Below are 12,895 nucleotides of genomic sequence, written 5' to 3'. Positions count from 1 at the left end.
TAAATGCACTTAAATGCACAGGGGATACTAGTTTTTAAAGACTATCACCTAATGTTATTTTATGCCTAGATTTTTAAAATTTTTATTATTATTTTATTATTTTGTTTTCTGAAAATGGGGTTTATCTCTGCAATTGTGTATTTTTATGTTTTCTGGTCTCACTATCGCCTGGAGACAAAGTGACTTCATTAATTCATTCCATCATTTGAACAGATCACCTAGTGTACCCCAATAAGCTGTGGAGGTACAAGAGATTCATACAATGTAGTTCTTAAGGAACTCACAGTCTAATGGAGACAAAATATGTGTGATTTTCTACACAGTCATGTCGATGTCGTCAGTGAGTGTCAGCATTTCGTCCCTGCCTTCTCAAGCCTGCAGCCCCACGTCCTTAGGGATGGTGGTACACATCTGCTTTCCTGAATTCCAAAAGCCTTTTTAAATATTAAAGTCAGCATTTTTGTTTTTATTTTGTACCAAGAGAATTTTGAAATTATCCAGTATTTCATCTTACCAGAAACAGACCTTGACCCAATAAATATGAAAAGGAGCATCGTGGACTATCTTCATTAACTATATCCATTCATTTGGTTTGTTTTATTCAGGTATTCAGATTTTCTACCATTTCATATTTATATATCAAAATAAGCAACATTTAAACTTCACTCGATTCACCATGACCAAAACAGAACCGTGAAGCAGATTTAAACTCACCATTACTTGATAGATATGTTAGCTAAAATAAAAACATGGGCACAAAATATGAATACGAAAACCAAATGTTAGACTAAATATATCCAAGCCAGAATTTATCCCTGCAAACAAGGACTTGGTTTTCCCTATTAGTTTTCACTAGTTACAAGAAATTTTAAGAGCAACAGCTAAATTATCTTTCTGTACAGCCAAAAACAGAGTTTCAAGAGAGAAAGTAACCAAACCATGGAATCATTTGGAACTTTCAAAATGCCCGGGGACTGGACATGTGTGTGACTGCATATTCATATAATGTGGGCAGGAATGCAAATGATCTACGCTTTCTGGAAAGACTTAGGCAGTCTGGTTACTAGTGTGTGAAGAGGGCCTTCTGTATACTGGACAAGGAGTGAAGCCAAGGAAAACAGCAAAATCAAAGGGAAGGATTAAGTTTATAGCCAGATAGATCTGGTTCAGTTCCCATCTTTGAGTGGTTAGGTGGCCTTAAAAAAATGACTGTTTATCTGAGTTTCAATCTTATCAGTAGGGTGGGGTTCATAACAGCAACCTAATGATCGTGGCTATGAGAATTCAATGACAAGTATACAAATAGCTGGGCTTCCCAGGTGGCGCTAATGATAAAGAACCTGCCTGCCTGTGCAGGAGACAAAAGAGAGGCAGGCTCCATCCCTGGGTGGGGAAGATCCCCTGGAGGAGGGCATGGCAACCCACTGCAGTATTCTTGCCTGGAGAATCCCATGGACAGAGAAGCCTGGCAGGCTACAGTCCATGGTGTTGCACAGAGTTAAACATGAGTGAAGCAACTTTGCACACATGCACACAAATAGCTAGGCACATAGCAGCCTTTTGCAAACGTTAGTTTCGGTTTTTCCTGCGCCCTAGAAAGAGACGAGTATCTCAAGTACACATTAATTTTCTAGAAGGAAAAACAAAACTTGAGAATGTCCTACTGTAGGTCCCTACTGTGATGTCAAACAAGTACAACATGATAAGTGAGGCTTAGTTCACACAGGGACTTAAGTTCTCCTTCAATAAAACTGTGAAGATGTGAACATACTCAAATGAGCGCTAGGAATCCTGATTGTGCACCTAAGCCTTCTCCCATCCCATATAAGGGCTTTTATGAAAAGCTGCTTTTCCCTGATGGGACTCTAACTCTCTGCACAATGGCCATCTGCCTTGCCTTTAGGGGAGAGAGTTTGATAAGCTTATTGTTACACCTCAAAGAATCAGTTGTTCTAAATTAACATGTCTCCAAACAAGACTCACAAATGGCCAATAAGCACAGGAAAAGATGCTCAACATCATTAGTCTTTAGGGAAATGCAAAACACAATCACAGTGTTATAAAACTGCTTCACACCCACAGTAAGGATGTGGAGAGAATGGAACTCTCATATATTGCCAGTGGGACTATAAAATGATGCAGCCACTTTGGGAAACAGTTTGTTGGTTCCTCAAAATATTAAACATAAAGTTACCATATGATCCAATAATTTCATTTCTATGTATATACCCCAAAGAAGTGGAAATGTATGTCCATGCAAACACTTACACATGAATATTTATTCTACCATTATTCATGATAGCCCAAGGCCAAAACAACACAAATATTCATCAACTGATGAACAGATACATAAAATAGAGTGTGTTGATACACTGGAATATTATTTGGCCCCTAAAAGGAATAAAGTAGTGATACATGCTATAACACGGATGATCCTTGAAAACATTATGCTAAGTGAAAGAAGTCAGACACAAAAGACCAGATACTGTCTGATTCCACTTACGTGAAATGTCCAGAATAGGCAAATCTCGAGACAGAAAGATTGGTGATCAGCTGGGGCTGGGGAGTGGGGGATGTTGAGGACAGGATGGTGACTGACTACTAATGAGTCCAGAGTATCTTCTGGGGGTGACAAAGATGTTCTAAAATAGATTGCGGCAATGGCTGCATAACTGAACACATGAAAGACCTTTGGATTGTCCAACTGAAACTGGTAAATTTTATGGGACGTGAATTATATCTCAACAAAGTATCTTAAGAGAAAGAATCAGTGGAACTGTGCTCAGGGAGAATGAGCCTCCGCATTATGAAAAATCATCAAGAACTCCAGTCATCTCTGCAGAAATCAGCGCAGGGCACGCTCGGGTAGAATCGTCAGGAACTGGGAAAGCCAGGATCCTGCCATTCTGTTGAGTCTGTTTGATTGTCATTCTTTCACCTTCTTCCTGGCAATTAATGAAAGGCTCACCTCCTCCACCGCCTCTCCGAGGAGCCCCGTTTATGAATAGAAGCTCCCAATTCACCGTGAGTCTAAATGAGTGTATATGCTTGTGGACTTTTGAGTTAAAAAGAATAACAACAAAAGGCCGTGGCACCAAAGTCTGGGAGGGAAATTTCTCAAGGCTGAAGCATGTTTTCTACCTTGAGGGTACATTAGTGATTTTCTAGACAATACTCTTATTTCACAAATGAATATACTGAGGCACAGGCTGGGCTGGCACGAAGCTGGACAGTACGCTAGTGGCAGAACCAGGACCAGGGTTCGGGTCTCCAGGACCGTCCAAGGCTATCCTCCCAGTAGCCACCCTGTGCCATCCCCCGTGCACAGGGCAGATGGAGGTCCGTCTGTGACACGTGCCCCGGAACTGCTGACAGTCAGCACTCCAGCCAGGGGGCTGCAGAGAATCCGGAGCCTGGCTGCGAATTTAAGTCCTGATTTGGCTACTTGTGCAACTGTTTGAGCTCGCTGAATCCGGGTTTCCTCTGTGATGACTGGGATAACAGTATCTACTTTGCAGGACTGCAGTGAGAAGAGACAATACACATGAACTGTGTGATACAGACCCTTGGCACAGAGCAGGGGTTGATAAAATTTAACAAATGGCTTCCATTGTCATAGCTGCTGATTAAATATAAAGTACAGTCAAGTACAAAGTATACATTATGAAAATTTATACTCTGTAATAGTAAAAATGTTTCCCATTTATTAGGCATTTTGTTCTAGCACTCTTGAAGCCTGACAGTGAACCCATGAGTTGGGCCATTCTTGTTCCACAGATGATGAAACAGAGGCTCGGGTTCAGTGATGTAGCCACAACTGCACAGCAGACACAAAAGAACCGAATCTGAACCCGAGTTTTGTTTTTACTTCAAAGTCCAACTTCATGATTGTTAATATCTGACAACTTTCAGATGACCTGATACCTTATTTTCCAAAAGTAATTTACTGTACTACTTGTTTAGCATTGCCAAGTATGCACCTCACATAAGAGAATCGTATTAATTCTAATTCCCTAACTTTGGCCAGGAACCTTCTCTCTCTCTCTTTTTTTTAAGCCAGGAACCTTCTGAAGGACATGCCATCAGCCCTCTCTAAATGCCACCTCATTTACCCAACAAGAAACTCATCCATCTTCCCTAACAGGACAAAGTCAATGAAAACATTCTGAGCGGTGGAACTTGAAACCTCAGACCACCCATGGGTAACTTTTCGATCAGGTGTCCGTGCAACCAAAGATACTAATCGTCAAGTACGTTAACCAACATGAGAAGTGGCAAAAAGACATCCTGCAGATGCTGCAGTGTCAACTTAAGTCTCTCATGACGTAAACAGCGTGAGCGGGAAACATCTGCACGAGAACAAAGTAACTGGGATTTCACAGCTTCTGCCACCAAACCAGTCAGAGCTTTCCCTTCCTCTGGTGAGTAGAAGGGGCAGTGCCGTCTGGTGAGCAGGGAAGATGGCAAACAAGCATCTCCATCCTGAAAGCCTCACCAGATTGGCCGGGAAGGGCGGCTACCTGTATTTCTAAAGGGCTAACACCCACACCAGTGATGCCCCTCAGGTTGCACCCTCGACCTTTCTTTTCCAGTTACGTGAATGGGTGTTCAGCCTTGTGCAGGTTCATGGACCATCTCAGCTGGCAATGGGGATCACTCCTCATCCTCAGGCCAGGACCACAGAGCTTCTTGCTCTGCCCCTTGACCTCCACTATCATTCGGAGGTGGCAGGTAAAGGTGGCAGGCCCGACCCTCTTTAGCTTTCCTATCTCCATGGTAACCTGCTCCCAGACCACCTCTGAGGAACGACTTCCGACTGTGCTGAATTGAAAGTGTCTTTCTGACCTGTGAAACCCAGTTCATCAGAACTAAGGAAAGACCAGGAGACTCACAATCAAAAGAAACAAGTCATAGTTACATGGCAGGGAAGTATATTTTTCCCTGCCCCATCCCCAAATCGTTCCACATTATTAAAAGCAGGAAAAAAAAAAACTGTCCTCAGTTTCCTATATGAGACTACAATACACCATGTTTTCTAACACATGATCATATTTCTTCTTAGAATGGACTTTTGAGGAAGGTGTCATGCTTTTATGAGATGAAGTTCTCAAGAAATTATAAATAGGCTGCTCAAACTATTTTAAAAAATACATGGCACTGCTTTAAACACAGCTGGTGTCTTGCCCAAGTGGGAATAGAAATGGCATGGTGGAGGGTGTCTTAGCATTTCTAAGAAATAATCAGGAAATGGCCATGAACCTGCTACCACTTTCACCTACTTCAGTATGGAACACAAGAACTGAATAAGTTTTCCAGGAAACCCAGCCCCAGGCACAAACCATGTAGGTATCTGGTCTGTACAGACAAAGGGCTAGTAAGATAAGAAATGGGAAAAAAGGGTACCTGGTTTCTTTATATTGCAGAACCGGGGGCTCTGCCCCTTCCTCACAGAAGGAAGACCTGTCTTTTTAAATCACTGCAGTTTTATTGAGCACATATTTAGTTAGGACACAGTGATCAAAATTTAGAATACTCCATGGCTTCTGCAACAGAGAACAAACTATAGATTTCACTCACATCAGAGTCCCTGAATTGAAATCAATACATCTGCCTAGAAATAGATACATATGGCTGGGGCCCCTGCCAGTGATAACTGAGTGGCTGGGGACAAATCACCATGCCCCTGCCGCCGTCTCTAAAATGGGGTGACAATGTCAGTTCTGTGTAACTCACAGGGTTATTCCAGAAATACAGTGAGGCTGTGCATGTGACCGTACTTCCTATGGGCAGAGAAACCACCTCTGTGTGTGTGTGTGTGTGTGTGTGTGTGTGTGTATGTGTGTGTGTGGGGGGAGTCATGTTAAAACAGATTCTCATCTTATGGGTCTGAGATGTGGCCCAAGATCCTGCATTTTTAGCAAATTTCCAGACTCCCAGGAAGGTGGGCCAGAGTATATTCACAAAAGGCCAAGAATCTTCAGTAACATTCAAGGACTATTAACATAGTGACATCAGTTTTAAAAATTCTTAGAGAAAGAGAAATATCATATGATGTCCTTAATATGTGGAATCTAAAAAGACATGGTACAAATGAACTTATTGACAGGAGACTCACAGACTTAAAGAACAAACTTATGGTTGCCAGAGGGAAGGATGGGGAGAAGGGATAGTTAGGGAGTTCGAGATGGATACGTACACATTGCTAAATTTAAAATGGATAACCAACAAAGACCTACGGTATAGCACAGGGAACTCTGCCCATTGTTATGGAACAACCTAAATAGGAAAAAGAATTTGCAAAAGAATAGACACTTGTACATGTGTAACTGAATTACTTGGCTGTATACCAGAAACTAACACAGCATTGTTATTCAACTATTATCCACCATGAAATAAAAAGGCAAAAAAACCAATTCTTACTAGAATTATCTTCTCTAAGAAATGATTTTTTAAAAATGTCTTACCAGAGTGGGATTCATGAATTCTTCTAAATACACACAGCACAGTTTGCGGTCCCAGTCATCTGTGATGTGGCCCCCATACATGATCTCACCAAAGAGGTAGCGGAGGTCTTCCCATGGGACCTGGCGGGATCAGGCAAATGTTCACTCCCGGGGCCAGGGCAAAGGCCTCAGTCAACTGACAGCAAATCCTCCAGCCCCCACCAACAGAAGCATTTAAAAGAGGTCCGACAATTAGAATTGAACTGGCTGAGAATTATTTTCCGTGTGTGTTAATACATTCAGTAAATATTCAGTAACACTGAGCTTTTTTCTTAATTTTTTTTTTTTGTGGCCACACTGCGTGGCATGTGGGATCTTCGTTCCCCAACCAGGGATTGAACCTGCGCCCCCTGCAGTGGAAGTGCAAATTTTAACTACTGCCAGGGAAGTCCCAACACTGAGCTTTTAATGAAGACTTTAAAGCAAATTTGAGTTATTCCCAGAACATGTTTATACATTCAAAACCTCATCTACAAACCAGGAGAAGCCCATGTTGGTTGATACGGCTTTTGAGGGATGACCTCCTTTTACGATCTGATCTGTATCAGGTTTTTATGATCTGATTCAGGAAAAGAAAGAAAAACTCTACAGTTTGAATTTGGGGTATACTGAGAATTCCATCACCTTCCAGAAATCCAGGCAAACCAACTGAGTTTGTCACAGACTGATCTGAGGGCTCGGTTTACGGCATGGCTGGCCTCCAGGACCCTCCTAAGGGCTGCAGCTAATGACTGTACTATGCTTTATGCAGAAACCACGGCATCTCCGCTTTACCGGGCTTCACAGGGTTTGAAGCCCCTTCTTTGCTACCCTTTAGCTTCCTCTCGGTTTGCAAAACATGCCAGCTTGTGATGAAGCCTTTCTAGACAGAAAGCTTTATATCCTCGGGGGCAGTATATTGCTTCCCAGCAGTTCAAGTAAAAACTTAATTATAGCCTTCAAATTGTTGCATGATGTGACAGAACAAGTAAAATTGCCTCAACTATTCCAATGCACTTGCTACAGGTTTCTTAGAATTTGAATAAATGAACCTCAAATACGTCTTTCTTTTAAGGCACCGCAATGTGAATGAAAAAGAAAAGTGGCTACAAGGCACCATGCTGCCTCCACCATGCCATGGACTACTTCCAGAGAGCAGAAAGTGATGGGAAATAAGATTTCTTAACTTGATTTCTGTGATCACATTTAATTAATGCCTTCTATATATTATGATTTGATACATGGCCCCCTCAAGATTTTAAGCAGCTACAGATCTATTCTTCTTAATCATTGATTTTCTCCCCCCAGATCTTGATTTTGTTTTCTACATATACATTTTTCTGGCATCCTTCCCTTGGCATGGTGATACACCTTGAAAAAAACAAAGGAACTTCTTGTTATTCAATAGAGGTCTTCTTGAGCAGGTTGGAATGGGAGAAAGGTACTGCTACAGAGTAACAATTTTTCTTCCTACTTCCTTGAGGCTTTTTAAAACCAAAGTCAGAAGTTACATAGCTCGATCCCCAACCTTAAATGCAATCAAGTGATATTTTCAATTAAAGTCTTCCAACCTTGACATTCAAGATTTTCTCTATGGTGAGACTTATAAAATTTATATGGAATAACATCAAAGTTCTTATAAGAGTTAAACCATGGGGGGGGCTTCCCTGGAGGCCCAGTGGTAAGGAATGTGCTGCCAATGCAGGAGACGCAGGTTCGATCCCTGATTCAAGAAGATCCCACGTGTCGCAGAGCGACTAAGCCCATGCACCACAACTTCTGAGCCTGTGCTCCGGAGCCCGGGAGCTGCAGCTACTGAGCCCGTGTGTCCTCGAGCTTGTGCCCCGCGACGAGAGAAGCCACTGCAATGAGAAGCCTGCACTCGGCAACTAGAGTAGTCCCTGCTCTCTGCAACTAGAGAAAACCTCGCAGAGCAACAAAGACCCAGAACCACCACAAATAAATACATTAATTTAAAAAATGTAACTGTTGGCATTCCCTAAGACTTAATCTTAAATCTCTCCATCACACTTGAGATCACGGTGATCTCATCTAACCACATAACTTGAAAGATCATCTATCAAACGCCTACTTCCAAGTTTATACGTATACCTTCTTGAAAAGGGCATCATGTACAAAGAAACTATGTGAGCAAGTCAACCTAATTCCCCAACCCAAATAACGTGCTTCATGATATGTGGTGAATGACTTGGGTCAAGACATCTGAGAGACAAGACAGAGTGTTTAAAACCTGAAGCTGTGTTGATCCTGGGACCCCCGCGGGAGAAGTAGCAGGACACAGCGCGAGTCAACTGCTCAACTGGTGCTGCCAAGCCTCAGGGCGTGAGAGCCGAGAGAAACATGGGTCAGTGCCTCTCCTACCCCACTTCATTCCTACCTCTACTGTGGACAGGATGTGGCTGAAATAGGGTAATATGCCTGGTCTTGGCCTCCTGGGACAGGAATGAAGGACTTAAATAAAAGTATTAAGTGGTCTATTTAATTTTCCACCCAGAACTATGACAATAATCATTTTTACCTGCAACATTTTAAACAAAACGTGCTAAGATCAACACAAAATGCTGTTTATTAAACTGGTCAAAATATGCTCAAAGTGAACTTCAAAAATTTTAAATATGATAGCAACTATCACATACCATACAGAAGCAATTTATTTTGAATACAACAAGTGTTATTCAACATGTGTTCCTTGACAGAACACACCCATGTTACGTACAACGTGTACATATTTTCTGATAGTGGTCAAACCATCTTGAAAGCTTAAGAAAATTTTGATAACAAAAATTATAACAATAGTTACCAAAAGAACAGCAACAACAAAATATTTATACATAGAAACATTGGTTAAATGGTTTTAAAGGCCTTTTATAGCAAGTATGACCTAAAGCCTAATGCCTGGTTGGTTCGGACAAATATACCTCACTTTTAACAGACTGAAACTTAATGGAAAAAGTTCCCCTTATGAGGACTAAGCCAGAAAATCCTTACAAACGGTTCGTCCTTTTTGAAATCCAATCACTGAGTTTGTAAGAGTTTACACAAATGTTCTTGATGAAGCGTTCCCATTCCCATCTGTAGAACACATTTTAGCTACGAAATAAAATCATTCATCTACCTTTAACTTCAAATCAAGGGGAACATTACTGAGAAAGTCACAACAAGGTGGCATCCTTAATACATAATAATGACATATGCAGGAAGTGCACCATTATTTATACATGTGACGCGCTGTAAATTGCTTCCATCATCAGAACTAATTGTAGTGATTATTAATGCAGTGTTATGAACTGTCAGAATTGCTGTACGTAATTACATTTGTGCAAATGCTTCATTACCTGCCTAATGAATCTGGCATATATGCACATGTAAACCACTGTTTTTGTTAACATAATGAAGGACAATTTTTTTTTTTTGGGTACTAAGCTGCTGATGTAGAACTGGTTTGACCTATCTTCTAAAGTTCGAGCATCCATTGTTGTAAAACGTTTGATCTGGTTTATTTTCACACTGGGCAGAAGATGCATATATAGTGTAAGCAATTTCAATAGTAGCTTCAAAAGAGAAATTATGGTCCATTTTGATAGTGCCCAAAGACTGACAGCCTCAGCACACTCCCCTGAAAGGTTATGCGACCATAGACACTTACGTTAGGGTTCGCCTCTAAGTAGTTGCAGAGGACGTTGGCACAGATGGTGAGGTCCCCGGGACTGAATGGGTAGCGGCGGCTCCAGCCCTGGGGGCCAAACCTGAGCCTCCCGGCAACACAGGCATGGAAGTAGCACAGAGAGAAGAGGATGCTTTTAAACTCCTGCTCCTTGGAGCACACTTCGAGTGTATCCTAGGAGAAAAGAAAAAGGGAGTGATCATTTACCTGTATGGTTTCCAAGGGCAAGGGTCTGAGTTTTCAATTATCTTGTAGAGGACTCTGAGAGAGACCTAGGACAGAGGTGACACGCAGCTTTAAGCTGGGAGAGCATAAGAGGAAACTATTTGGCACTTGCTAGTCTGTTGATTTAAGAGGAATGGTTTTATTTTGCTTCAGTTATACCTCTGTTCCTCTAGAGAATGAGACCATTCATTCTGACCAGTGGTAATACCATGTGACGTCATTTTCCCCTGCAAAAATTTCCTTGTACAATCTGGATGACAAAAGGCCATCATCTTAATTTCATCAGTGTAGCAGACTATAAGTGAGTGCCAGCTCTCCATTCCTCTCAGTTCCATGGTAATACAGATGATCTGAGCACAGGGACACTCATTGCAAAATAATTTGCCAGCCTCTCTTGAAGCCGGATGTGCCACATGACAAGGTCTTTTCCAACAGAATTTGAGCAGAAGTGATGTGTGCAACTTTCATATCACTTCTTAAAAGGAAATTGCTTGCTCTGCTTATCATTCTACCCCTTCCTTGTGAGCTAGAAAAGACACTGATTAGGTGACTTGGAAGCCATGAGTTAGGTATATGGCGGAGGCACCAACCAGCTTGGGTGTGTAGTTGATTAAAAAGACCAGAGCTGCCAGTTATATGCAACAGAAATTAAGTTGGACCATAAAGAAGGCTGAGTGCCAAAGAACTGATGCTTTTGAACTGTGGTGTTGGAGAAGACTCTTGAGAGTCCCTTGGACTGCAAGGAGATCAAATCAGCCAATCCTAAAGGAAATCAGTCCTGAATATTCATTGGAAGGACTGATGCTAAAGCTCCAATACTTTAGCCACCTGATGGAGACAGTCTACTCATCGGAAAAGACCCTGATACTGGGAAAGATTGAAGGCAGGAGGAGAAGGGGATGACAGAGGATGAGATGGTTGGATGGCATCACTGACTCAATGGACATGAGATTGAACAAACTGTGGGAGATGGTGAAGGACAGGGAAGCCTGGCACGTTACAGTCCCTGGGGTTGCAAAGAGTCAGACATGACTGAGCAACTGAACGACAAGAAATTATCTTCTTTGAATCACTGTAGTTCTGTACTGCCCCTTGACTAATACAAATACAACTAATACAACCACCACCATGACAACTGGTTTTCTTCCAATGAACTGGAAATAAAATTCACTGCTGGAATGATAGACTGGCATATAGAAGAGTAGAAAACATATGCCCTCTATAGTAGATGTGTAAGATGTTTTTTGAAAATCCAGAGGGAAACCTGGCATGTTACACTGATATGGTTATGGCCCCCAAAGCCATACAATTAAAAGGTGAAAAATAGCTGTCTGTGACTTATAGGCAGTACTGAGCCATTCTCAGTTCTGTGAGGCAAATGAAGAAAAGTTGAGGACTATCCCTTCAGCTCATGCTGGGCAGCAGAGGATGAGGAAGCCATTTCAGCAAAAGAATCAGACAATGTGGGCATCTGCAAAATCTGTTTAGCCTGTTCTGGGTGGGAGTTCAGATCTGGCCTCCCAGGGCCTTTCATAGAAGTCTACACCCAGCCTAAATTTGTTCTCTTGGTCCAGGACTAGAAGAGTTTTTTAGTTCCTTTCTGTATTGCTTTCATCAGAATCCAGGGTTACCACCAAATACAGTTCTAGAATTGGCCAGGCCACAGACAGTACAGGCCCAACTAAATCACTAGGTCATTCTCAATGACTAGGTCATTTCTAGGAAATTTGTGGGACTTGAAAGTATATGACCACTACAAATAATTTTTCCACTGTACATCAAGTAAAAGGCAAGCTTGTGAAAGAAGAGAAATCATATAATTGGAATTAATGTTGACAGTAAAGAATTTGCCTGCCAGGGAAGGAGACATAGGAAACGTGGATTTGATCCCTGAGTTGGGAAGATCCCCTGGAGAAAGAAATGGCAACTCACTCCAATATTCTTGTCTGGGAAATCCCATGGACAGAGCACCCTGGCAGGCTACAGTCCTTGGGGTTGCAAAGAGTTGGATATGACCGAGCAACTAACATTTTCAGTGTTGAAGGATATAAAAATTGATTGCTTTTAAAAAAGTAAGAAATTTCCTGGAGACTAAATAGAAGTGACAAAATTTTACTTAAGGAATATCTAACTACTCACTTAACTCCTCCATGAATTACATATAGTCCCCAGAAAACCCAAAGTACTACAATCAGTACATTATTTCTATCTACACTGCATATAACCTAGTTTTAGCCTCAATGCTAAAGAAAATCACAAGTCAATGCCCATTTCACTATGCTCTAATAACATAAATGATGTTAGGAGAAAATATGAATTGGGCTTTTCAAGAAAAATGTATAAGTCTGCCTAACATTCCACATTCCAGGACAAGTGATCAAGTGTTCATATCAGGAAATATACAAATGACATTGTAAAGAGAGAACAGGCACTCACACATAACTATGTTGCATGCACACAGACACCAATTTAATATGCACAATTACCAATTATTTGTTTCTAC

At 41.5% G+C, this 12,895-nt stretch overlaps 1 protein-coding gene across 1 annotated transcript in view; it reads right to left on the bottom strand.

The window, feature by feature from the left end:
* DNAH11 (dynein axonemal heavy chain 11) overlaps nucleotides 1-12,895 on the bottom strand; it is a 385,020-nt gene that overhangs the window by 12,893 nt on the left and 359,232 nt on the right. Inside the window, exons 74-75 of the mRNA XM_043462325.1 lie at nucleotides 10,150-10,341; nucleotides 6,465-6,584 (exon numbers count right to left, since the gene is read on the bottom strand). Coding sequence (XP_043318260.1) covers nucleotides 6,465-6,584; nucleotides 10,150-10,341 — 312 coding nt within the window. The remainder of the gene's footprint in view (nucleotides 1-6,464; nucleotides 6,585-10,149; nucleotides 10,342-12,895) is intronic.

This window comes from Cervus canadensis, chromosome 3, assembly GCF_019320065.1.
Source record: "Cervus canadensis isolate Bull #8, Minnesota chromosome 3, ASM1932006v1, whole genome shotgun sequence".
Lineage (NCBI taxonomy): Eukaryota > Metazoa > Chordata > Mammalia > Artiodactyla > Cervidae > Cervus > Cervus canadensis.
This window is presented reverse-complemented; position numbering and strand designations above follow the sequence as displayed.